General features: G+C 49.5%; 9 protein-coding genes across 9 annotated transcripts; 3 read left to right on the plus strand and 6 right to left on the minus strand.

Annotated features, from left to right (window-relative positions):
• Positions 1–2,804: 2,804 nt before the first annotated feature.
• VTN77DRAFT_6601 (uncharacterized protein) lies at positions 2,805–5,225 on the minus strand (the record flags this gene model as incomplete). The annotated part of the gene is made up of 4 exons (XM_069422898.1): positions 2,805–4,695; positions 4,764–4,875; positions 4,939–5,092; positions 5,217–5,225. The coding sequence occupies 4 exons, from the start codon at positions 5,223–5,225 to the stop codon at positions 2,805–2,807; spliced, it is 2,166 nt and encodes a 721-aa protein (XP_069276049.1).
• Positions 5,226–6,288: 1,063 nt separating this feature from the next.
• Positions 6,289–8,486, minus strand: VTN77DRAFT_6602 (uncharacterized protein; the record flags this gene model as incomplete). Its single annotated transcript, XM_069422899.1, has 2 exons — positions 6,289–8,006; positions 8,069–8,486. 2 exons carry the CDS (start codon positions 8,484–8,486, stop codon positions 6,289–6,291), a joined length of 2,136 nt encoding a protein of 711 aa, XP_069276050.1.
• Positions 8,487–10,292: 1,806 nt separating this feature from the next.
• VTN77DRAFT_6603 (uncharacterized protein) lies at positions 10,293–11,678 on the minus strand (the record flags this gene model as incomplete). The annotated part of the gene is made up of 1 exon (XM_069422900.1): positions 10,293–11,678. The coding sequence occupies one exon, from the start codon at positions 11,676–11,678 to the stop codon at positions 10,293–10,295; it is 1,386 nt and encodes a 461-aa protein (XP_069276051.1).
• Positions 11,679–14,357: 2,679 nt separating this feature from the next.
• Positions 14,358–14,612, plus strand: VTN77DRAFT_6604 (uncharacterized protein; the record flags this gene model as incomplete). The annotated part of the gene is made up of 2 exons (XM_069422901.1): positions 14,358–14,457; positions 14,512–14,612. 2 exons carry the CDS (start codon positions 14,358–14,360, stop codon positions 14,610–14,612), a joined length of 201 nt encoding a protein of 66 aa, XP_069276052.1.
• Positions 14,613–16,731: 2,119 nt separating this feature from the next.
• VTN77DRAFT_6605 (uncharacterized protein) lies at positions 16,732–18,566 on the minus strand (the record flags this gene model as incomplete). The annotated part of the gene is made up of 3 exons (XM_069422902.1): positions 16,732–18,229; positions 18,290–18,392; positions 18,494–18,566. The coding sequence occupies 3 exons, from the start codon at positions 18,564–18,566 to the stop codon at positions 16,732–16,734; spliced, it is 1,674 nt and encodes a 557-aa protein (XP_069276053.1).
• Positions 18,567–18,914: 348 nt separating this feature from the next.
• VTN77DRAFT_6606 (uncharacterized protein) lies at positions 18,915–20,101 on the plus strand (the record flags this gene model as incomplete). The annotated part of the gene is made up of 4 exons (XM_069422903.1): positions 18,915–18,971; positions 19,034–19,169; positions 19,229–19,348; positions 19,428–20,101. The coding sequence occupies 4 exons, from the start codon at positions 18,915–18,917 to the stop codon at positions 20,099–20,101; spliced, it is 987 nt and encodes a 328-aa protein (XP_069276054.1).
• Positions 20,102–20,871: 770 nt separating this feature from the next.
• Positions 20,872–22,688, minus strand: VTN77DRAFT_6607 (uncharacterized protein; the record flags this gene model as incomplete). Its single annotated transcript, XM_069422904.1, has 2 exons — positions 20,872–22,627; positions 22,678–22,688. The coding sequence occupies 2 exons, from the start codon at positions 22,686–22,688 to the stop codon at positions 20,872–20,874; spliced, it is 1,767 nt and encodes a 588-aa protein (XP_069276055.1).
• A 245-nt stretch (positions 22,689–22,933) lies between these two features.
• On the minus strand, positions 22,934–23,568 carry VTN77DRAFT_6608 (uncharacterized protein; the record flags this gene model as incomplete). The annotated part of the gene is made up of 2 exons (XM_069422905.1): positions 22,934–23,419; positions 23,500–23,568. 2 exons carry the CDS (start codon positions 23,566–23,568, stop codon positions 22,934–22,936), a joined length of 555 nt encoding a protein of 184 aa, XP_069276056.1.
• Positions 23,569–24,632: 1,064 nt separating this feature from the next.
• VTN77DRAFT_6609 (uncharacterized protein) lies at positions 24,633–25,673 on the plus strand (the record flags this gene model as incomplete). Its single annotated transcript, XM_069422906.1, has 1 exon — positions 24,633–25,673. One exon carries the CDS (start codon positions 24,633–24,635, stop codon positions 25,671–25,673), a length of 1,041 nt encoding a protein of 346 aa, XP_069276057.1.
• Between the last annotated feature and the right edge of the window lie 565 nt (positions 25,674–26,238).

A 26,238-nucleotide genomic window follows, 5' to 3' on the forward strand; every position in this document is an offset into this window, starting at 1 on the left:
ACTGCTGGAGGACTCTTTTTTTTTAAAAGAAAAAATTCGGAACTGGCTGGCGTGTACGAGTCTACGTTGCGATACATTCGTTCTATGTATGGAGTACGTTACTCCTCGTTTCTTTTTTTTTCCCCTTTCTTTCCTTTTTATGATATATGTAACTATGACAGGTAACTTTTGATAGTGAATATCTCCCTCTCTTCTCTCTTCTCTCTTCTCTTCTCCGATCACATCTGATCTGATACTAGACGATGATGAATTCACACCTGATATATATCCCTGACTTATAAAATTTATTTATTAAGGTATTCTATCTATCCCAGCCTCCCCAAACTCCCCTAACATACGAAATATCAGCCAGGTTTTTTATTAATGAATGCAGAGAAAAAGAAAAACTTCACTTCCCTACCTAACCTTGATTAAAACACTAATTTCCTTCTATATTATTTATCTGTCGCCAGAAACGAGAAGATGAGCTGAATCTTGACTAGAACTAGAACTCCTAATATATAACATGAAGAAAAAAACCAGTCATGACTAGAAAAAAAAAGGATGAAGAAAGTAATGAAACAGGCTTAATTTTTTTTTAAGCCCACAAAATCGATATGGCCCGATCAGTCAAGTTTCCATCTCCTCCTAGGAAGGAGCCTTTGTTTCGGTCGGTCGGGTACTTGCTTGCTTGCTTGCTTCACGGGTGAGAAAGATCACTATTACCACCTAGGACTCGACTCCTGGATGCTGACAGTATGTATGTAATCTCAGAAAAGAATTGATTCTTACCACTAACTAGGTAGCTAATATACAACGATCCTACCTACTGATTTAGATAGATACCTCGGTATGTGTTTTTTTTTTCCCTTTAACTATGTTTTCTATTCTCCTATTCTCTCTATTTTGGTAAATATACTATAAGGAGGATTATATATATGCCTCTGGCATATAGTTAACTCTCTTATGTATGTACTGTACATACATACAACTTCAATGGGTAGGTAAATAAATAAATACCTTTTATAAAAAAAAAGGTAAATCTTTATATCATCATATATCTATAATACCCAATAGAACTTACCGAATGTTATATCAAATCTCCAAGTTTTTAATCCAATTTGTAATGTAATGCTGGAAATTAGAATATCTCTCTCCCTCCCTCTCTCACTCTCTTTATTTTTTTTCCTCCCCTGTAGTTTCTTTCCTGTCTTTTCTTTTCTCTTGCAAGACATTTAATTATTCGCATCAAATTAGCACCATCATCAATTCATCATCGACAAATTTCTATATTATATATATAGAGTGAGGGAGAGAGAGAGAGAGAGAGAGATAGATATCACCTACTGCCGTTTTCTTTGGGTATGGCTGTTTGTTTGGTGGTAGTTACCTACCTAGCTAGGGCTGGGCTGTGCTGGGCTGGGCTGGAACAGCTTGCCTGCATAGAAGTATAGCAACAGTGTGTAATAGTATAAGTTAGCTATAGCGATCAGGGAGGGTATGAATTCATCATCATCATCATCATCATCATCGTTTCAATCAATAAATCAATAAATTGATAAAGTGATGCCAAGCCATCACTTTTCTCTATTTATTTTCTTCTCCCGAGTGATGTCATTTCTTATCCTGTTCTTTCTTTATCTCAATCCTTACCGTACCCACTCCCCTTCGTTTCCTTTTCTATTTATAGATAGAAGGATATATATAGCATGCAGCTAGCTGTGGGGGTGTTTCTTTTTTCATTCTCTCTTTCCCGATTGGGACATACCAACCAAGTGACCCAGTATTAGCAGTGAGTTAGTGTTGGTTTTACGGCTTGATTTAAAATAGAACAAAACAAAGCAAGACGACCCCAAGAAGACAGCAATACAAGACGACCGAAGAAAGTAACAAAATAAGAAAAAAAAATAAGAGGGTATCGCTATTGGCGCCTGCCTCCTGCAGAGAGAGAGAGAAATAGGTATTAGGTACAAATTTTTCTCTTCTTTCTTTTTTCGTTTTTCGTTTTTCCCCCTGTCCATTCATTCATTTATTTCATTCATGGCAACGACGACGACATCAACAACGACAACAACCAAGCCTCGTTTCTTCTTTTTCTTCATCATCTCCATCTTCTCCCGGTCATACAGATCAGATCATACAGCAAATGAATGAAATGATGAATGTCCTGAAGAGAAGAAGAGACGACAAGAAAAAAAGAAGCAAGCAGAATCCGATGACAAAGAAGAAACCCCCGATGAAGACAGACAGGAAAACCGAGAAACTCTGACTCATCACATCTCGACAACGTCTCTCTCTCCTCTCTCCTCTCTCCACGCTGCATCTCCCCCGCCATCTACATCCCATCATCCATCATCATGATTCATATCCTCTTCCGCGACCCTCCTTCCTACAAACACCTCTTGACCTCCGTCAAACGCCGCAGAAGACAAAGAGGGAAAGGAAGAAGAATCTTGGGTGATAGAGAAATAAAATACACAAACAGGTTCCAAAGGAAGACAAGAAGAATAAGGAAAGTACACATTCCGCATCAGCAGAGGAGCACAAACAGAATATAATACTGCTTGCTCGACACTGCCGGTGATGAAGGTGACGAACCTGAAAAAGGGGTGGAAGAAAAGAAAAAAGAAACTAGGTTTACTAAAAGAAGTTTAGGAATTTAGACACATCTCGCTCAGGCAAGAAACAAACAAAAGGGTAAAAAAGTAAAAAAAAAAAGAAAAGAAATCACAAAAGGAATCCCACATCAAAACTGCATGCTTTTCTAACTCGAAACGAAAAGGAAGAAGAAAGGAAAAAGGTTCATCATGAAGCAGTGACAGCCTCTAAGACTCGCCACCAGTCGCTGCAGCGTTGTCGGCCGGGGTCGACGAGGTAGACGGAGCAGCAGGAGAGTCGGAGCCACCACTCTTGTTGAATCCGCCTCTGCCTCGTCCTCCGCGGCCGCCACGGTCACTGCCACGACCCCGTCCCCGTCCGCCGAAACCGCCGCGACCCCGTCCGGTCTCACTGTCACTGGCTCCGCTCTGATATCCGCCCCGCTGCCCCGCATTCGCTCCGCCGCGGGCGCTAGCCTGCCAGGTGCCGGCATTACCTTGACCCTCTCGTCGACTGCCACGGTCCTCGAAGAACTTGATGTTCGGCTTGCGCGGTTGACCCGGAGGCGTCGACTTCTTGTGCTCCGCGGGTTGTCGGTCCAAAGCAGCCTTGGCCTCTTCCACAGTTGCGAACGTGACGACGTGGTTGTACTTGCCCCATTTCTCTATCTTGACGATCTTCGCCCGATCCTCCTCGGGGAACAGATCTCGTACGGCTTGCTCATTATCCACATAAGAGACGAACAGTCCATTGCTCTGTTTCTTCTCGCCCTTGGGAGCAGGAGACTCCGACGGCTTCTCGGCCTGGCTCGTGCCGTTAGCCTCGGGGGCGGCCGGTTTCTCCTGGTTTGCGGTAGCAGCAGCAGGAGGAGGCTGAGGAGTCGCGGGCTTGGGAACAACAGGAGCTGGTGATGCGGTCTGAGAAGGAGCTTGAGTAGTAGTCGGAGGCCTAGCTTGGGTAGGCTGCTGTGGAACCGGCGGCTGCTGCTGCTGTTGCGGCTGGAAAGGAGCCCCACGGCCCGCAGGAGGAGCCTGGCCAAACTGCGGTGCGGGACGACCCTGGTTCGATGGTGCAGTAGAAACGGGACCACCGCTCAGCTGCGGAGTAGCAGTCTGGCCGGCGGTGGCTGCAGCTGTGGTGCTCGGGGGCTTTCCAGTTCGGTGTGCGAAGTTGAAACCTTGAGCTCGCATCTCCGTCCCTATCCGACCACCTTCGATCTCGAGCACCAAGTATCCAAAGGCGGCATCGGCAAGGTTGAAGTTCCACATGTTCTTGAAGGCGCTCTCGTCCACTTGACCACCCGCGTTGGCGGCGGCAACGGGACCACCGAAGGGATTCCCACCATTGGCCACCGAGGGCATCTTGTTGACAATGTCCAAGGCATTGTCCAGAAGCGTCTTCTGAGCCTCATTCGACGCGATGGCAGCCTCGACCTCGCTACGAACAGTCTCCCACACATCGTTGAAGGAGGCCTTGGATGCCGCAAGCTTGCCCCGGTAGTGGTCCAGGGTGGGGTTGACGGAGAACTCGTTGTAGGAGGAGCCGTAACGGAAGTGCAGACCGGCGGATATCGAAAAGTCGGCCTTCAACGTGACCGACAGCTGGTTCAACATGCCTTCACGGGCCGGGGACGCGTGTGTCACGAAGATCCGAGTCTCCGAAGGGTCGTATACACGGTTTGCGGTGTCGACCAGCTCACCCATCTGAAGAAGGGTGGTCCACATCGTGCCTTGGCCACCGGCGATCGTCGTCTTGCCCTCGCCGTTGTCGAAGAGTTTGTGCATGACAACAGCACCTCCCAGACCCAGCAAACGCAGCTTGACCCCACCAACATCTAACAGTCTCGAATTGGCCTCGTCGATGATGTGAAGATTGTGGACCTTGTACTCGCCCGACCGGAACTTCTCCAGCACCCGCACATCTTCACAAGCGCCCCACACCGTGTAAACGGGAACGTCCAGGGTCAGTCTCTTGTCGAGGAGCTGTGGGAGTTCCGAAAGCGGAAGCTGGTCGGGTGTGAATCGCGACTTGATGGACTGCTGTGGAGGAATTTGAGCAATGGTGCGTTTGATATGCTCTGGCAAAAGCGGTGAGTACTGGGCCACGTGTTTGAGGGTCCTACGAGCCGAATTAGCATCCCATGTCCCCCAGAAAGATTTCCACCGTCTCTTCTTCTTAAAACTCACTTGTCAGCGATCCGCTCGAGTGATGTGTCATCGTAAAAGCCAAAGTCACCAGTGTGGATGATGTAATCAGCGCGGGCTTGCTTCGCGAGCTCGTTCAAGGACTTGAGGTTTCCTGCGAAATCACAGCGTCAGACGACTCGTCTCGCGCATTTCAAAGACGCTCCCTAGTCCTTACCTCTGACATCTGCCACACACAACACCCTCACGGGGCCGCTCTGGATGATTCTGCCATTGTTCGGGAGGAGAGGAGTCGCGCCGGGCACAGGACCACCTGGCGCAGCGCCGTTGGGGAGATAGCTCTGGGTACCGAAGTTGTGCGGAGGACGGGGCTGGAAGGAGAGAAACAGGTGGTCAGTCAAGTCTTCTGCATGAACAGACAGCTCATGCGAGCTGCGAGACGGTGCGGTGCGCCAGAGGGAACACAGGAAAGGGCAGGTGCAAGCGAGGACTTACAGAAGCCATGAGTAATCCACACCGAGTTCAAGGGATCAGCAAGGTCTGCGGAGGAGGCAAGGGAGAGGAAAAAGAAGAAGAAGAAGAGGGAGGGAGAATGAGAATGAAGACGGCCGTCAAGGAGTGTTGGTAGTTTATCCGATGATGATGGCGGGATGGGAAAAAGCGACAAGACGGGTAGGGGAAAAACGCGCTAAACAGAAAGAGAAGGGCGGCTGTTGATGGATGATGGAGGTGCGTCAGGCGCCACTTGATAGCGCTGGACAAGCAGGCACGTTGAGGAGTCTGGAGAGGGAGGGATGAAGAGAGGAAAAAGAGGTCTGTGAAATTAGGTATTACGGAAAGAAAGATAGTGACGATGTTGGAAAGGAAGCCGTGAATGAGACGGGAGACCAGTCGGGCAGGAGACTTTTCGTCGCAAACAAACGTGCATGCAGATGTGCTTAGGTAAGCAAACAGAGCCTCACAGTCACCTGCACTGGCAATAGACGATACAGAGCATTCTTTAATTTATATTTCTTTTTGTACTTGTTGATATCGCAGAATAATAATATACAGATACTATGACAACACAATCTACATGGAAACAATCCTTAAGAGGATATCAGGTGGGAAGACAGTTTATACTTACACATGTGAGGAAAACATAGTACTGTTTCGGGAGAAGACATTGCCACCAAGACAAGCGAATTTTAATGTTATGGTATTTTGCTATAGTAAGTTTGTGCAAATTTTGCATTAATCCTCAGCTGTTTTAGACAGTCCAAACTGGTCATTGAACAAGCATCATTAGATAGGTGTGTATGTGGTGCTGAGTCAACTACTAGAGTGAATGTGTGCCATGACAAGAGACAAGTAGGTCCATATATGATGTGACAATAATCCTGTAGTGACAATTTCACAAGTCACCGATAAGTCCCAAACAATTCACCATGGAGCAAATATGATAGAGCCAAGACATATCTCCTCCCTCAGAGTTCTATATAGCTGATATATAGATAGATATATGGAAAAGGAAGAAAACTAAGAGCAAATAAGTGACAGGAGCAAAAAATATTAAATATGCAGATTCCTACAGCTCCTCGGAATCAATCGACATACCAGCTCTCGAGACGCTTCGTTTCCGGGATCCGCTGGAGGAAACGGCCAGAGCCCCGGCACCCTCAGTCAAAGCAAGCAAAGCAAGGTGTCCACCGACGGTAGGACGGGCCCTACAGACGACCGCGACGCCCGCCTCGTCACCAAACTCGGAGGTGGCGTAGTACCGGTCCGAGAAGGGCCAGGTGTTCAAGCCATTGGTGATGAAAGCCCACAGGTCGTCGACAAACTGGTCGCGCGTGCTGGTGTCCAGGGTTGCGGCAGTCCAGGTGTTCCAATCGGACTTGGCCCAGCCCAGGCCATTCTGTAGCGGCACTCCATACTGGGCCCGGACCGTGGGGAAGAATGCACTGCTCATATTGTACGAAGCCTGGGGGAAAAGGCCAAAGTCGAAGAGCACGTCAGGGTAGTTGTTGTAGGGGATCTTCCATGTGGTCGGGTAAGTGGGATACTCCAAAGTGAAGTGAGTCTTCTCCGGATCGGTCCCAAGGCCTTCGTTGTAGAGGAGGTTGGCATGCGCTTCACCGACGTCGGAGTAGTTGGTGAGTCCCGTCAGCTCTCCAAAAGCCTTGAGACCGACGGCCGCTTTGGCAGCGAGGCCTGTCTGGTTTGGGAGGGGGCCAGCGGCATCATTGGCGGATAATTGGTCCGCAATATTGATGCTGTTGTTCACCAGATAGTCCGCATATTTCTGGAGGATGGAGGTGTACTCGGTGGCCCAGGTCGAATCTCCCGTCGCCACTTGGTATGCATACACCAGGATAAGAATGTTCCCACTCTCCTCGATCGGCATTGCCTCAGCCTGCTGGTCATTGTGGCCGGTGGCGTTGGGATAGCTGCTGCCAATGTCATGGATCATGTATGGCTGCTGCCACCCGCCTGTTGCGAGGTATTTCAGGACCGGCTCCAAGAGAAACTTGATCCAGTCGGGGTCCAAAAGATAATAGATGGGAAAAGCGGGAGTGATGATATCGATCGTGTTCACATTGCCATCGCTCGAGATCTCTTTAATGAAGGCGAACGGGTCGCTGGTATCGAGGGTGTCGTTAGGAATGGTCAGATCGATCGCACCGTAGGCTTGTCGAACCGACAGCTCGACAATGTCGGAATAGTTCGAACCGGCAACGGCGGTTGCTTTACTCGAGATCGTCTCATCCAGGGCCGCTGCTTCAGCTTCTGCGTCCGCGTAGTCATCCAGAAAATGAGAGACTGCCGATGGGGTGTCCGGATACTGGGCGCGGTAATAACCAGTATAGGCGTCGCCAAGATAATTGACCGCGGCTTCTCGCACATAACCCACAGCGAAGGTCACTGACTGGTTGCCCTCAACGTTCCCCAGATCGTGCGCGAAGGCGACCACGTCACCTGGGGTCCAGGCCGTATCCTGGGAATCAGTCAAGGACCCGTTCGCTGCGAACTGGGAACGGACGCTGGTGGCATTCCCAAACTGGGTCGACAACACAGAAGTCGACGACGGTCTGGAGGCATAGATCACATCGCCCCAAAGAGCCTGATCGTCAGACTCGGTGTAGAGCGGAGGGTCTGCCAGAGAGACTGAATACAGGGATGTGGTTCCTGTTGTCGTGAAGTTCACCGCTGTCCCAGAGGACTGACCGGTCCAGGAGTCGTCAATATCGGAATAGATCTGAATGGTCTGCGACGTTGCACCAGCAACGGTGACGGTGAGATAGCCTGCAATCAGCGTCAATATGGGTCTTTAGACGCGTCATTTCATCCGAGATATATCTTCTTACTGAAAGGAAGTGACTGTCGCACATAGTCCCACGGCGCCACGGGAGACAGGAAATCCAAGGTGAAGGTGACTGAGCCAGCCTGGAGAGTGAATGTCGAATGGGTGGATGTGTACTTGGCGCTCAGCACCTCCGCGGCCTGGACATTCGAGACAGAATCGGTCACGCCCAATAGGCTGTAGGCCGTTCCGTCTACACGGGCAATAACGGACCAGATGAGGTCGTTGCCATTCCAGAACTGAGGCGAGGACGAGGGCAGATTGGCTACCAGGTTGCCGGGGATCCAGGTTGACAGGTAGGGGTTGCGCACGGCCAATGGATACGACGGTGGGAGGATCGGGTCATACTGGATCGCCGTCACCAGGAGCACGTGGAGCAGGATTCCAGCCAGCATCGCTGGTGGATTCTGCAAAGGTATCATTGATGTCTTCTAAAAAGAATTGCAGTACGAGGTCAAGTATGTACCAGTTGTATACAGTACATACATTCAAGTCAGTGTCTTCTGACATGCGAGTGCCTTCCTTAAATAACAAGCAAAAATGAAAAGAATCTCCCTGTCTAGCAGGAAGAGCAGACCTTGGCATGGCATCATCATGCATCTCCCCATTCCACTCCACATGGACGCGCACGCATCAGTGCCGGAGAAGGCATCTTCACAGAATGACTAAGCGGGTCTGATGATGGACAGTGTACCTCTCAACTTCTCCATCCACCCTCATGATTGGAAGACAATATCCCGATGCTGGACTCCGCCAAGTTGCGTTATGGCCAGGATATACTCTGCTATCCAGTCCCTCTTGATGCAATAGTTAGGCAGGGCGAATGGAGGGGTTGACGGGCTTTAAAACAATTGCAATATTATTGCATTAGGTCGTGCTAAAAAGGAGGCTAGAACGGTGTCCGCTGTGATTGTATCAGAGCCCCTCAAAATGGCGTAGCTGATCGTCGACTGAGTGGTCTGGAAGTATTCGTTCCCCGCACAAGGGGACTTGGCGGTGGGTAAATTCTAATTTCCAGGCGAGTTTACAACAAGAAAAAAATTAAGGAAAGAGGCAGAGAGAGGAGAGACAGAGAATTTGGCTGGAGGTTGCCAGTACTACATGATCTTGCCGTAAATATATTTATTACTTTGCTGGGGAGAAATGCCCATGACTAATACCAACAAATGCCTATGCCAGAGACCTTCGGCATTTAGTTACTTAGCCCTACCTCACTAACCTACTCATTTGCTACCCACTACTCCGAAGTGTATGTACGTGAGCTAAAACTCAATTTCCCCGCAAAAGTGCCTAGGTTATCTGGATATTTTTAATTTAATTTAATTTAATCTATGGATTAAACTAGTTACAGCAAATATAATAACTTAAAATATAGTATTATTTTTTTTCTGATCTCGATACAAATTTGTCAGAGAAAGACTTGATATCAGTGTTTAGGAGTCGTTTGCGATCTGGCAGTGAAGCCACCAGAGACAACAATGAAGGTGTCAGCAGAAAAAGAGAGTACTTCCTAAGAATGGTTCTCATGGCACCTTTTTAAGTTGAGGGGAAAATTTTCTGACAGAAGGCGTCCATATGGAAATCAACCAACTATCCAAACATGGGAGTGAGGTTCTGACGTTTATCAATGAAAAAAGAAATCCTATATCATTCCAGTCTTCTCCCATCTATCTCTCTTTGCTTTTTCTTCTCAGTAGTTAGGTCGTGTAGTCTGCCAATATAGGAAATATAAGAGCATCTTCAGACTTTGACAAATATTATGCTAAACTAGAGACTAACTTCATTTTTTTGTCTTGTTTAAGAAGAATTAAAAAAAAAAAGGTGTTTCGTACCAATGCTTTGAAATTTCTATCAGCGAATGTGCCTTTTTGTTTTCCAGTAAAATGGGTGTAGTTTCAGACTTGCGGACCGGTGTAGGTACTATATTGATCATTTGCATTATATTGCGGTCCCGACTACCATATAGTCTTTGCCATACTTCTGGCCCTAGTTTTTACTATAATTTTTGCTATATATTCCCTGCTATAATCTTTAGGTAGAATACTGTAGTTATAGTCTTTGTCGAATATGTAGTCAATACTTCGACTAAGATACGATGGAAATGACGACAAAAACCCCCATCCCTTCCCCAAAGGCAGGGGAGTAATATCCATCACATCTTTTCTTTCCACTTACCACTCATTTTTCTTCCCATTCTCTTCTCTTCATTAGAGAATCGTCTGGTACGATCATCCTAGACTTGCCAGCAGCTGCGGCAGGACGTGCGCCTCCGTAAAGTTCCACAGCATGAATGAGTCCTGCGTATGGAAGGTAGCTCCCGTATAGTACGTGTTCCGCTGACCCTGCAGCGCATAAAGCTGCTTGTAATAGCCCGATTGGATGGCAGCCGGTGACACAGTCGAGAAAAACGGGACATGGCCCTTGAACTGGACAAACTCGGGTTCCCCGGCGTCCGTGGCGACGCCCGACTGTCTCAGCTGCTTGAGGAAAGCGATGATATCGGCCTTGACGAATTCGTCAGGTAATGTCGTCGGACTACCGTACTTGATGTCGAACAGGCCGGATACAACGGTTGGCGAGACGCCATAGACCCCCGGTAACTGCGGTAGTTCGAAGGGATTGTCGGGACTGAGGGCAACGACGGTGAGATTATCCGGGACCCCGGTATTGCGGACGAGGCAGGTGTAATATCCCGTGTTGATGAACTGTCCAAACAGAGTCTTTTCATTCGCATCAAGGTCAAAGCCAATCAGGTTGTCAATCTTCTGGGGGATCGCAACCAGAAGTTTCTTGGCCTGGATGGTCTTGTTTCCGGACGGAGTCTGCACGACGACTTTGACAGAATCATTGGCGCTCCGATCGGTCGAGATCACACGACTCTGAAGCAGCACGTCCTGGCCGAGAAGCGCCAGGGCGTTGTCGTAAATTTGGTGGTTATTCTGGTTGGTGGTTGTGAGCCAACCAATGCTGAGATCCCGAACAACATCCAAGCTGACGAGTTTGAACACATAGAGGCTTGGCTGGTACAGAGTATCGCCCAGTCCCTGGCCATAGTTGAAGATCGTGGGAACAGCACTGCTGATGTTGGGATACTTGACCACGAATTCTCCAAACGGCATCACCAGCTCTTCAGGTACAGGATCGGGAAGGAAGAAACCGCCCTCGACATCAGGATACTTGGCCAACTGAGTGGCATATGCAGCCAGACCAGGTGTCGGATCAGGGGCCGTGTAGTTGATCACCTGGCCGGTGTGGACATCGACATAGACCACATTAGGCGAGCCCAACAAAGACGCAGGAGCTATTTCCCAGGAGACATTCAACCGATTGAAGTAGTCCTTCACGACCTGGTGGTTGTTGAAGACGACGACACCATAGTCAATGGTCTGGTTGGTCGTGGGATCCCGGTATGTGTTCGTATTACCCCCTAACACGTCTTCCTTTTCGATCACCACGACCGACTTGCCCGAGTCGTGCAATCGAACTGCCGCGTAGGTCCCCGAGGAGCCACCCCCGACGATGGCGACATCGCGGATGATGAGCTCGTCCGCACCAGTAACGAGTGCCAGCCCAAGTGCGCTCACTATCAATATGCGCTTCAAGAAAGATGCCATGTCTATGCCAGAAATAGTTAATATGGTGAGCAGTAATATGATGGTAGTACTATGATAGCCGTACTATAGAACAAAAGAAAACGAAAAGAAGAGAGGGAGGTTGACCAGGTCATCTAGATGGCACAACTCATCGGTGTATTTTTGAACGAAAGAAAAAGCAAGAGACAAAACACAGAGAATATCCAGTTATAACCAAAGGTGGTCACGAGTTCAGGTATTTGCATTTATTCGAATCAGGAAGGTACGAGTCAGCAACCCTTCTGTATGTACCTACCTCTCTAGGTAGGTAGTACTGTACATGCATCCATGCAGGTGTATTAATAATAATAAATCTGCTATATTGACGCTGCCAGCTCCAGGTTCTGGATCTAGGCCTCGCGCGGGGTCATGTTCCTTTTTTTTTTGAGGTTAAACAGATGCAGCTAGCACCTGACAGGGTTCAGGGACGCGGAGATCTCTCATAGGAGAGACGAATTGCCCGATCTGGACAACGATTTGCCAGCTTCTTTTATCCGGGCTAGGTACATGTATAAGGTTGTTTCCATCCGATGAAACCGCGGCAATCTCATTGGATAGATGTATTATGCATGCATACGCTTATGTACAGTACCGTTTGGAGCATGTCAGATACCCCCAGACTAGGTACCTAGGTATACCGTAAGTCGGAGGACTACCCGATGAAGTTTAGTGGTCATGTGATGTAACCATTTTGGGTTAGGTGCCATACTTACTGCTTTGTTGACTGAAATTCAAAACTATATAAACTGTCTGCCTTTCCCTGGTTCAACATTCCCTCTCCAATGTCCCTATTTTCCTCAACTTTGTTGCTGAACCAAGCATTTACCCTTCCTGGATGCGCAATTTTTTGTCTTCCCGACCCCCACATCTGGAACAGTTGGCATGACTGCACCTCCACTAGCCATGCTAGGCATGCTGATCTGTCCTTCGTCATCTATATGATGATGAGACATAGAACTGGTTGAGAATTTCTTCCCTTATTGATGCAGTTCTTTTTTTTCTGAAAAGTAAGTTTAGTGAGGGTTTGAACTAGGTTAAGAAATATCTGATTGACTACGATCAAGTCTTGCCATGGATTTTTCACTCTTCTTTCTTACGTCTTTTTCTTGTTGTCAAGGTGAACTGAGAGATACACATAGGTCATCAGGCAGTCGTTCTGCCTTCTCTACACTGTCTTCCCACCAGTTTCCTTGCCGACGTTCTATCACTGCTCAGGACAGACCCCTGCATCCCTTGCCACCACGCTTAGTGGACTTTTATGGGTCCATTCAGCTCACAATCACAATGACTCACACCATCAATTTAAACCTGCGTAGGCCAATCATAAAAATCCCTTATTGTGACAATTATAACGCTGCCTTACTACACCTCGGCATATGACATATTACATGCATAATCTGAGGCTAGATTTACAAGATGCATGAATATGTAAGGCGCAGAAACGAGACATGTATTATTCTGCGTGGTTTAGTGGGTTCACATGACGTGGATTTCGGATATGAAGGGGTTATGTTGGGACCAAGCCAGGCAATGAGATGCCTCGATTCCTTTGTTTGCTCAGCCTCCGCAGGCCTGAACCAGGACGATCCGGCTCCACCTCTATATGTTTTCGCATGGTGCTTGGAGAGCGAATTTTTGATTTTTAGGCCCTATTTTTTTTTTATCAAAATGCTCTCAATGCCTTAAATTCTCAGTTTTCTCGAAAAAGTTGCGCCCTTTGGGCTAAAAAAAAACAAGTTGGGGTCTGACTAAACCGCCCGGAGAACATGCAACCAATTTTAGGGTAAGATACGCCATAAGTATCCGAGATATTTGCGGGGTAAAAAGTCATGCAACGTACTTTGTACGTACTCGGAGTACGATAACCGGGTTATTCGGGGGAAAGCGGGTAACCCAGATTCGAACTTCCGGTCTGATACCATTATTTACCAAATATCGATTTCTATGTCTCCTCGCCTTCCTCGCCCCAAAAGCTTCTTTCCAACAATTTTGAAAAAGCTTGTTCTAGTAGGTGCCAAGGCGCTAGAAGAATTGAGGGAGCTACGTAAATAAGGTTAATTAGTGCTCCATAATAATACCAGCGAGAGCTTTGTACCCTGGTCAAAGGCGTTCCGCTGGGAAAACTGACTCGTATGCCTGCGACGCAAGCTCAAGGCATACAGTGTCGAAGAGAGTGTCTTTACTGCACCCTGCACGCAACGATGCTTCTGATCTGCTTTCTGCCTCCGTTTTTTAAAAGGCGAGATAAGGTACGGTAAGCCAGAGTGAAGAAGTCCCATCAAAGAGAAAAAATCATGGTCCGTCTAACCCTAATCCCATATGTGAGGAGAGGTCGTGGGTTGGTGGCGCCCCCACCAACTACTCGGCCTACTCGGGCCGGGCCGTTTCTTGGCAGAGGGCAGGTTATTAGCTAGCTGTTGTAATCCGTACTCCGTGCTCTGTACGAATGAATCTCCTGGTTCAACCTCGAGTGCTGAGAAGCCTACTCCATATAACGGCAGAAGATCACGACATTTTCACACCAATATGGTACAATCCCCCGCATCCTTCGAACCTGCAATATGCTTTATATCTATGAGTAGCTCTAGAGAACTAAAACAAACACTAATAAATATAGCTTACAAGGTGGGCAGATCAAGAAGGCGGTGCAGCTTCTTGAGCATGTTGTTAAAGTCGAAGAGACGACACTCTGAAGATCACCCGGATTGGCTGGCCTCACGGCATGAACTCGCCCAAGCTTATCAGGCAAGTGGGCATATGAGTAAGAATCACATTACTTCCAGATCGACTTTGTATTGGCTGACTTTACTGCTAGGCTCGTCAGCACCTCAGTCAAACATCTTACAATCAGAAAAGCGATCGCACGTGTCTTTCCGCAAGAGCGTGCGTAAGCTTCTTTCAAAATTGCAGCTATAAAAGAGTTCCAGAATGACCTACTTATTACGCTCATGGAGTTGGGAGTACATGGAGTAGAGCTAGAGGAAGCAGTCCCTTATGGTGGGCTCTATTTGAGAAACGTTCCCTATATCATCCCTAAGCAGAATTATTGTGAATGAAAAAAGCATAATGTCTGAAATGATCAACACCGTCGAGTATTTCTTTGCAGCTTGGGTGGGGGCAAGTGAAGGGCTTCTTGGTGTCCAGATAATGAAAATGGCAGGCATCTTTGTGTCATGGAGATTGTCTGGCTGCAAAAAGGAATAAGTCCTTGCACTGTGAGAAAGCTGCATGTCTTTAAGACAAAACAAACATTGGGTGCCTGGACACACCAGAGGAAATATGTCTGCGTTAATAAAATTGTCCAATGATGAGAAGGTGCCAGAAGTTGGTGAGATAGTTTTACAGTTTTGTGCTGCGCACAGATTGCACAGTGAAACCCAATCTATAATGATCTGAACTTGATGGGTGTGGATTTTGTCCTGGTCTTCTATGCTTTTGGAAGGACCAAAGAGGTTCTGAGCAAGATGAGCCCACTCATGAAATGTGAATTGGATTTTCTCCCCATTGTTGATTCTGAATTCTTCTGAAACACACAACCCCAGCAGCTGTTGTTTAATCAGGATGGTATTGACTTTCTCAAAAAAAACTCTTGCCTTATTTTATTGAAAGCTTCTTGTTAGAGATTTTGTTTCTGATATTAGATCTCAACACCAACTTGGATGTATTACAAGTGAAGTTCACTGCCCCTAGCTTTAGGAATTGATCCATATTTCCTTTCCATTTGCTTGACAAGACACCACTTCCATTCACATTTCTTAACAAGTTCTAGATCCCATTTAACTGCCTTGATCTGTTCTTGATTCAGCTTTTTGGGTGCATTAGGGTCATGAGTAAGACTCATATTGCCAAGGGTGTGGATGAATGCCTTGTCCTCTAGGGTCTTCAAATAGGCTGCCTGCACACTCTTCCACACCTTTGAGATTGATAATAATGCTCATAAATATCCGCTTGAGAGTGACCTAGAACCTGGCTATGCAAAGAGGTGGTTGCAACTGCTGAAAAGCATGTATTAGCTTCTAAGTACCACAATGATGAGATGTCTGGTAGACATACCATCCACTGCATTTGTAGTTGCCTGATGAATACAATATGGTATCAATTTGTCCTGCAATCCAGCATTGCAACCCAGATATTAGAGATACTGATTGAAAGTGTCATAGGCCAGTGTTTTATCAGGAGAGATTGTGAGACCCTGTACAGTGTGCACAGCACAGCAGAAAACTGGGATGTTGAGTATCTCTGGCTTCCACTTCAACTGGAGGCTGTTATGATGGGCTGGAACTTCAAGGCAAAAAATATCAGCAGTAGATTGTATGCCGCAAGCCATGAAAGCATTGTCTACCAAGGCCAATGCAATGAAATGAGAAATCAAACACAGCATAAGATTATCATCTCACTTATAAAAGATATAGATGGTCCTTAATCTGTGACATTACAGTCCCACCTCTATATAAATAGAACTGACTCACAGTTGGGATTTATTCCTCTTGCCCTTCATAAAAAGAAGTGACACCTCCATTGCTAAAATGTGGCAGTATGGTTTGCTCAGATTTGGCAAGACATGGAGCATGACATCCTTGTAATAAAGGGCTTTATTAGATTTATGAAGGCAGAAAAGGCGTCGTTTCCTCCGACTTACAGACTATAGAGGTAGTAGAGATAAGAATAATGAAATCCGTATGGAGTATTACTCCGCAGTTGAATCTGACACCGGAATCAGCTCTCGCTGTACTCCGTACTCCGGTGGCAGCAATCGGAATCAGCCCACGTGGCGTCAGGAGGCCAGTGGCCAACGGCGTTTAGGTAGTTGCCTCCCTGTCAGCATATAAGCTCTTATGCGCACATTACCAAGTGAAAATACCACATCATTCAACGCTCAAATTCATCTCCATTCATTGCCCAATTATCATCAGATGTGAACTGTCCAGTGTCAGATTATTCGAACGCTGAGATGGCTCTAGCTCATAGCCTGGTATCAATATTTTCTATATCCAGTACAGTACATACAACAAAACTCACTCCGACAGGACTACAGTCAATTCCGGAAAAGCCTCAGCCCACTCTCTTCCAGATCCTCATCGGAATCCGCTCCATTCGCCCCGTCCCCTTCGTCGCTGTCTTCGCCCAGCACTCCGCTCGCCGTCCTGCCCAGGAGCGAGGCAAAGAACTCCTCGCGCGCGCGGAGACTCCACGTGCCGCGGTCTTCGGGCGCCATGAAGTTCTGCAGTTTCTCGTGGACGTTGTAGCGCATCTTGCGGCCCTTGGAGGCCTTTGTGTCGACGACCTTCTTCACCTTGTCCTTGCGCATTCCTGACACGGGGTTCACGGGGAGCTGGACGTGCAGCGAGTCGATCCCGTTGGTGAGCGCGTCAGACGACGACATGCGCTGTTCGACCAGGTCGCGTAGTAGAGACTGGTAGAAAACCGTATCGTCGTAAATGGGCTCGCTGGCGCCGTCTGAATTCGCGGTGCTGGCCACCCGTGCGCGCTTGTTAGCCCGGTCTCCGGACTCGGATGCAATGTGGGCGTCGAGGACCGCAGTGATCGTCTGCTGACCAGCTCCGCTGCCCAGTAGCTTCCCTCGAGAGTTGGGAAGAGTGGCACTTGAGCCACGGACCTTGAGGGACCACTTATCGAGGATAGCACGGCGATGAGGCACAGATTCCGATTCGAGTTCGGTCATGCGCTTCCATAGTGATTCCGAGGACGTCGTAGAAGAGACAGGAGGGGGTCTTTTTCGCTTCTTGGACGGGTCCTTAGACTGGAAGTCTGCGAGCGTCAATCGTAACTCCTCCAGCGTAGACCACAGAGCCAACGCGGCTGACTCTGCTGATTTGATGGCATCTTCATCCACGGCAGCAGACTCCTCCAGAGTACTAGGTAGTTCGTTGATGGCCATCAACCCCTTCTGCAGCTTGATTCTTGCATTGAGGAGTGCGTCAAAGGTCGAACGTTGCTGTTTCACAGCCATTCCTTTTGCCGCATCCGCCTTTGCGGCTTGAGAAATAGTCGCAGCAACCGTCTTCTGGTCCGTGGCCATCAGCCTTCGCAGCTCCTCGCGCTCATCCGATACAGGAACACCGTTAGGTTCGTTGGAGCTCTCCTCGTCAGAGTCTGAAAAGTCATCCGAAATATCGTCCTCTTCATCCGACTCTTCGTCTAAAGCGCCGTCACTGCCTTCGTCGCCATCACTTTCATCCGTTTCCATTCCATCCACACTGACGTCGTCCGTCGGTCGCGCTGTTTTCTTGGACCTCCGCTGGGGCTTTTTGGTCGTCGAAGTGTGCTCCTCTTCAGACTCCCCCGAAATATCATCTTCCTCCTCCTCCTCTTCATCCTCTCCCTCCTCGTCTTCTCCTTCTTCTTCTTCTGAATCTTCCTCCTCTGACCCCTCAAGATCATCCTCATCGCTGCCCCGCCGTCGGAAAGGGTCATCGTCGCTATCATCAGCCTCCAGGGCTTCTCTGCTCACGCGCGCGGCGGCATACTCCTTTCCAAGTTTAACAGTCTCAGGTTTGCGTAACTTTGATTTCCTATTTTCTTTTAATTAGAGTTTTGTTGCAGAAGATTTGTGGAGCGGAATATCGACTCACCCTACAGCCTGGTAATGTTCCCGGCCCGCATTCTCATCTACTTCTGACGCAGATTCGTCATCGCTGTCGGGCGCGCCAAGATCTGGGTCTTCCGGGTCGAAGTCTACATGGCATGAGTCAGTTACCAGTTGTAAGCAAGTTAAAATTTATGGGAGATAGACAGGGACAGAAGAGATCGCGGAAGATAAAAATCAACTAGCATACCTTTTGGAGCAGGATCTTCAAGATCCGCAAGCTGCTCTGCCAGGGTCTTCCCTGGCCGCGTACTTCGGCCCATGATCACCGCCGATCGAGTATATCTCTGCGGCGTAGTGGACTGAGGACGATTTCACTGATGATAACCTGTCTATCAGAATTATTTTTCTTCGGAACGGAAACTTTTTTGGACATGCGGGCTCGGGAAAAATTGCCTTGGCGGGTCCCGCGCTAGCGTCGAACAAGGCAAGCGGTGCCGTGCCCCAGTTATCGCCGGAGCTTCCGCCGATGAAGTAATCCAATCCAGATAACAGCTGCTTTTAACTATCACTGTCAATCAATACCTGGGAGAACGACCAGCTTCATGACCAGCGTCGCACTGTTCTTATAGACAACTCCTCTCTTTCCTGGCATCCGTCTCAGGAAAGAAATGCGACAGCGGAGCGTCTTTTCCACGCTTCGCGCGCTGCAGCATGACAATCCCTTAGTATGTCTTCCAAGTACATTCGAGGATTGTGACAATTGCTAATTCCTTTATTGAGTGCATAGGGCCTACCGCGCTCCGGAACCCCTCCATCGTTCCCCCGCCGTCGCGGCCTCCCAGAGAAGCGCAAGATTCGCGATGTCAATAAAGTGATCGCTGTCTCGTCTGCCAAAGGCGGGGTTGGGAAATCGACTATTGCAGGTGTGTGCTTTGCCCAAAGGGAGGGCAGAAATAATGACTAATATCGATATTCTGCATAGTCAATCTTGCTCTAGCCTTTGCCCGTCGTGGTATTCGGACAGGTATCCTAGACACGGACATTTTCGGTCCATCTATTCCCACGTTGTTGAACCTGTCTGGTGAGCCTCGCTTAGATGACAGTAAGTCCAGCTTATCCATCCACTCAATGCGCACTTTTCGTCCTCGACTGACCAGCTGTCTCGCTTTGATTCTATACAGACAACTGCCTCGTCCCTCTAACCAACTATGGCCTCAAGTCCATGTCAATGGGTTACCTCATTCCCCACGCCTCACAATCCGCAGCAGATAACAATAGCCCGTCCACGGATCCATCTGCACCCCCTCCGATGGATACCACACCGATCAGCTGGCGTGGGTTGATGGTCACCAAGGCGATTCACCAGCTGCTGCACTCCGTGTCCTGGGGCCCGCTGGACGTGCTCATTATGGACCTGCCCCCGGGGACCGGCGACGTCCAGTTGACCATCAACCAGGAAATTGTCGTCGACGGAGCGGTGATCGTCTCAACCCCGCAGGACATCGCCCTGCGCGACGCCGTTCGTGGCTTCGGGATGTTCCAGAAGATGGACGTTCCCGTGCTGGGCATGGTGCGGAACATGGCCTTCTTCGCGTGCCCGCATTGCGGTAAAGAGACCAAGATCTTCTCCCACAGTCATGATGATTCGCCAGACAGTGGCGTCGTCGCGCAGTGCAAGCGTCTGGGTATAGACTTCCTGGGCGACATCCCGCTCGACGCGCGGGTATGCGAGGATGCGGACCGTGGCATGCCCACAGTGGTGGCTGAAGAGACAGACGACCGCAGTGCCAGGCGGAACGCATTCCTTCACATCGCAGAGAAGGTCGCACGCAAAATGGGACTGGAGTGGCGATAACAACTACTCCCAATTTTCCGCTTCTCCAATTGACGACCATTCCTGAACCCTGAATGTTTAGGTATGTACTGTACTATATATAGTAGTCGAGAATGAACTCGAGATAGATGACTTCATGTATGTATGTACTATAGCAGTGGAAGGCATGACGGTTCGGTGCTTGCACAAAATACATATATGTATATACCGACGATATATACAAAATTGTAGATAGATAGATAGATAGATAAATCGAAATATCCAAGGTATCCGAATAAACACTACCAATGCACATGTACAAAACATATGGCAGGATATGAGGTATCTAGGGTGTAGCTAACTGGCTAACTGTCCATGGAAACGCTGAAGAACAGGGAAATAAAAGAAAAGGAAAGGAAGACAACGAATGGATATGTCAAGCGGTCAGGACAACAGGAACACCATAAAAAAAAGGAAAAGAAAAGAAGGAAGAACCGACAAATGCTTCATGAAGGGCAGAGTGTTACTGAGGGCATTATTCCTGTTCAGGTGAATGATATTCCCCAGCTGGTCTGTTGTTGCTGGTCTTTCGCTCGCAGAAGAGGACTGGAAAGGCAAAGCTGATTTGCCTTCATCCGCCGTCACCTTGAGAATGATCGTACCGTCTGCGTCGACACCGTTGAGTATCGGAGAAGACTTTGTCTCGGAGGCATGACGCTCAGCCAAGGATGCCTCATCGATCGTGCTAGCACGTTTCTCGTGCAGCTAAACTAGGCTCCGTCTGCAATCCTGTTCCCACGGATGAAGCGTCCTTACTCCCCGCTGGCAGAAGTCACCCCATCAGCTTCCAGGCCCGCCATGGTACGACTCGACTGGCATGAGTCATCGATATGAACACCAGGGATTAAGATTGCAGGTATATCAGCCTCCCTCCGCAGCCCGTCATCAACGGAGGTACTCCAAGGGGCGGACCCGGGTTCTTTCTGGTCTTCCTCTGCTCTGTCATTTGCTTGCTCGCCGTCGCTCAGGCTGCGTGATGGGCTGGTTGACCGATCGCGACTTGGCTGAGGGGAAAGCCCTCGTTCTTCTCGTTCTGACTTCTGCCGGGATAGAGACTCGTCGCGAGGCTTGGATGTCTTCTCGGTGACGACATTGGATTCTGCCGGTCCATCCACACCGATATTGCTGGTGTGCGGGATTTCCTCAGCCTTGGCTTCCTTCTTCACGATGGTTTTGTCGTGCTTGCTCCCGAAAATGGACCAGAGCGTCATAGTGTAGCTCTTCCGGGCTGGTTTCGGCACGGCGTCCTTTTCACGGCGCCTGCTCGCCAGCGCACATGCAGGAGGCGATTCGCCATCGAAGCCATAGTAGCCGCGCTCAAAGTCCCTGATCCGATGTCGCTGAACACGAAGTTTCTCTGCAGCGAACTTCTTGTCCCACGCCTTCTTTGCACCCAACCATTTCTTGACAATGTCAGGGTTGATCGCGCCTACTTTTGCGGGCGGCTGCTTGAGGGCCCGTAGAGTCGAGGGGTCGTCGAGGGGGTAGGTCACACCATGTCTGTCGACTCTCTGCCGTATCATATGCTTGTGGAAGGGGGGAAGAGGATCACCGGCCTTGCCCACGCAGGATGGAGCGGACACGGGTTCTGCCTGATGTTCGGGATCCGTCGCTGAGGACTTGTTGCTTGCCGCGCTATGGGCAGAGGATGCATCGTCTTCTGGAATATCGATCTCGTCTTTCTGGGCACGTGCCAGCGCCCAGGCGCCGAATTGAGCGATAGAGCGAAACATGAGCTTGGCAGGTCGTGTCCAACTGAGGGTGGGAGCAACGTGGCAGAGGTCGTCCCAGACTTGGAGTTGGACGTAGGTTGGCTCATACTTGTGGAGGATCTTCCTCTCGGGGTCATACTCGTCCAGGTACGCGTCATTTGGGGGATAACCGGTAGGATCTGCCGCCTTGTGTGCCAGATAGATCTGCTCGTCCCGGAGCAGCTCACCTCCACCGGCGAGAACGAGCAGCGGGGGCAGCCCGCCCAGTGACGGCTGTAGCACAGGAGAGACGAGAGGATGCGATAAGAGCTGGTTGGGGGCGTACATCTGGATCTGGTCTTTGATCTCGACCACAGTTCCGTCCTGCATGGGCACAACGAGATTATCTGCCTCGTTAGCCAGAATTTGATGCGTCTTTACCCGTTCCAGGTTACCCTGTAGCCCCGGGTACACCAGTTGTGTCGCCGCCGTGCTGTCACCCGCAGCATACTCCCGGACAGCGAACCCTTGAACTGCTGTCTCGGAATCGTGATTTTGGTCTGCACGTGTATTGCCATTTTCATCAGTGCCATTGGCCGTCTTTTTGTCTCCTCCTTTCCGGATCGCCATGAGGTCATCAACATTGGGAGGTGGCCATGCGGGGGACGGCCGGTGCATGAAGCCGTGCTCCGGGATATAATCAAGCGAACTCCCTTCCGCAACGCTTGGAAACGAGTGGGTGAGGTCGACCCAGGGGGATATGAGGATGGCGCCGGCGGGTAAAGGTAGACCACGATCCCGTAGAATGACCAGCATGCTGTTCGAGAATGAGCGGGTATTTCTTTTTGTCTCAAATTGAAGACTCACGAGAGAACCATGCCACCGCCAGCAGAATCTCCCGCGAGGATGATCTCGCTGGGATCTTGCACCGTCAAAAGATAGAGATATGCCGCCAGGCAATCCTGCAAGCCACACGGGAAGGGGAACTGGGGCGCCAAGCGGTACGATGCTGTGAGAGCTGAGGTTAGGGAGGAAGTCCGTTCTGGGAGAACAATCTTGGCAGGCATTTCAACTCACTAGATTGATCGATATTAGCCAGTCTTCTGCTAGCAGTTGAGGGGCTTCAAACGTACCGTGCAAAAACTCTGGCCTTGAGCTTCCTGGCATGACGCTGCATCTGGTATCGATGACAGTCAATGCTTGCGAAATAATACGCACCGCCATGCACGTAGAGCATAACCCGTCTGCTACGAGCGTCGGTCCGTTTCCTGGCATGGTAATCGCTCTTCATCTCGATCCATTCTGCCTTCAGATCGTTCTCCGTAGGCCCGCGCCACTGCCACCATTGTTTCCCACCTACCCGTAGCACACCCCGGGGCCCCAATTGGTCAATGATGGCGGTCGCGGCTTGGGACAGGTATTCGGCGGGGATAGTTTCCTCCTGAATCTTGACCCAGTGCGGTGAGGGGATCTTCTGGCTCGTAAAGGCCTGGATATCTTCAACAGTATGGTAGGCGGCGTGGTGGAGGAATTCCCGGAGAATGTTAAGACCTTCGTCGTAGGACACGTGGGCGGTGGGCTTGTGACGGCGTGGTTCACGGTCCAGATACTGGGATGTAGGTTAGCAAGAAGTTGTACGATCCAGTCGACATTCTGCACTTCAATAGTGGAGAATATCTACTAACTTACATGAGAGAACCATCCTGAGATTATGGAAGGAGTTAAATGGGCCCCAACACAAACTGTGTTGAGAGGCATCGCACCACGGAATGAATGACAGAAATCAGGGAGAGCAGGGCAACTCTACTTAACGGAATCAATCAATGCCTGAACAGGAGAAAAAAAAAAACTCCACTATATGCGTGCAGATAAACGAGAGAACCGAAATAGCATCGCAATAAACTAGAAATGAATATCAGTAGGCTACCTAGGTAATATGTCAACTGGCGAGGAACAGGAGACGTCCAAACACACGCCTGGGGCAGCGACGCAAACGGCAATGCTGACACTTAATTCCACCAAAGTCGTGGCATGATGTCATGTCATCGGCCCGACTTTGCAGGTGCACCCGTGACGGGTCTCCTAATATGGACTAGCGCCGTGCTCACATGGCCCAAGCTCCTGACCATTTCACAAGATCGGCCGAGAAACCCTAAAAAGGGTGATTTGTCATGACTCGATTGGAAGGTGGAAAAACAAACTCGAAAACTAAGGATGAGGGGTTGACAAACAAGTATGGAGTAGTAACAGAAACTTGGAGCATTGAGAGTGAAGAGGGGCACTGCATGGGAGTCCTGACAAAGGATGGCCGTCCACGTGGCTGTGCGTGTCCTGTATGGTTAGGCACGTAAATATATCCGAAGTATCCATGGGATATCCACAATTCAAACAGTATTAGGGGTCAAACCCCCCTCGCAAAAAATGAAAGACAGACTTCTTTTTTTTTTGGCCAAAAAGAATACCAGCCTGATCTGTAGAATACAGGACAGGAATGCACACGCCTGAACGTGAATGATCAATGTAGTCAATCATGCCTGTCATTGGATCACTTGGGCCGGCCACGTGCCCGATCCCGATCCCGTCACATGTGGGGATGACGTCCATCAACAACTTTCTGTTTCAGGCGTGTACCGATCTGTCAGGACTCAGAACAACTTGAACTTAGAGCTATCGATGGAACCCCATGCTTTGAGTAGGTAAACAAAAGGCACTCGATTTTATCTTCGGAGTAATCATACTGCAAATACAGCTGTGAAGACACAGCGCTGTGCTCCGCCCATTGCCAATTAACGAGGCAGGGAAGTTGAATCGACTGCGCCATCATGGCAGCGGAAACAGCAGCTGCCCCTCCCACCATGAAAGCCTGGCTCTGGACAAATGCCACCGGTGGTCTCGAGAAGAACCTCTACCGGTCCGACTCGGCAACGCGACCTGGTCAGACACTGTCCAGGGATCAGGTCCTGGTCCAGGTCATCTCCATGTCCCTCAACCCTGCTGACTACAAAGTACCTGAGATGGGACTCGTCCTCAAACTAGCTGTTTCAACACCCGCGTCGCCAGGCTTGGATTTTTGCGGCCGTGTCGTCGCGATGGGACCTGCGGCGGCGACGGCGGTGAACGGCCTCAAGCCAGGCCAGCTGGTGTTTGGCTGTTTGAACCCCCCATTGCAGTTCGGCGCGCTGGCGGAATATGTCGTCTGCCCGTTGAGTCTGCTGGTGCCACTGCCTGAGGGTGTTGACCCGGACCATGCCGCCACGATTGGGATCGCGGGCCAGACCGCATACCAGGTGATCCGGCCGCGGGTCTCGGAGGGTGATCGCGTCTTCATCAACGGAGGTTCTGGTGGATGTGGCATATACGCCATTCAGATCGCGAAGATACTTGGGTGCCACGTCACGGTGACCTGTTCAACGCGCAATATTGACTTGTGCAAGGCCCTGGGCGCGGACGAGGTCATCGACTATACCGCGACGGACGTCGTGCAGACGCTCGAGGCGAAAGGCCCCGTGTTCAGCCTGGTGATCGACATGATTGGGACTCCGGACAACCTGTACAAGGAATGCCATCACTTTCTGCTTCCAGGGAAGCCGTTCGTCCAGGTGGGCATTGCGACGGTGGGTTCAGCTGTCGACCGGCTGCTGCGACCGCGATTGCTGGGCGGTGGCCAGAGACCGTATCAGCTCGTGCTGTTTCGAAACCAGCAGGACCAGCTCCGCCAGCTAGGGGAGTGGATTCAGCAGGGCAAAATCAAGGTTGTGCTGGACAGCACGTTCGAGTTTGACGATGCCGTGAAGGCGTACGAGAAGCTCCGGACGCAGCGAGCTCGCGGCAAGATTGTCGTTCATGTGACCCCGAAGCCGTGATTCGCTTGTCCAGCACTCCCAGACTGTAATGCAATGCGGTACAATTTTATGATAATCCATCGCTAACTTTCCCTCTTTTCTCTCTTTTCCTTGAGTTAGTGTTCTTCTGTCAAGGTGGTCACGACGTAATGTACGGTACCTAGTATCCCACACGTCTCTATCCAGAGTAAAAAAATGAAGATGACAATAAATTCCCTAGCATGTAGTACAAGGCACCTAATGCACGCATCCACCCACTGTACTGTACTGCAAATCAAATCAAGTCAAGTTCATCTGAACCAATCAACTCGAAAGAATCAATCGAGGGGGAAGAACTCACGTTGCAGCTTACCTCAGGCGCATGATGCAGGTATGTATCTAATGTAGGGCATGCATGTGCCGTACTACCTAGGAATATACCTACCGCGTACTACGCAGCGTACGTATAGCCCGAATAATTGGAATGAATTAACCCAGGTAATTGATTCAGATAGTGCCTATCCAACTACAAAGGACTGTACTGGCTGTACGCAATGGGATCAATTGGAAGATGACAAGCAATAGTTGGGTAGGGTAACTTGGGTTC

Source organism: Rasamsonia byssochlamydoides (genome assembly GCF_041956645.1).
Source record: "Rasamsonia byssochlamydoides strain NRRL 3658 unplaced genomic scaffold VTN77scaffold_50, whole genome shotgun sequence".
NCBI classification, from domain to species: domain Eukaryota; kingdom Fungi; phylum Ascomycota; class Eurotiomycetes; order Eurotiales; family Trichocomaceae; genus Rasamsonia; species Rasamsonia byssochlamydoides.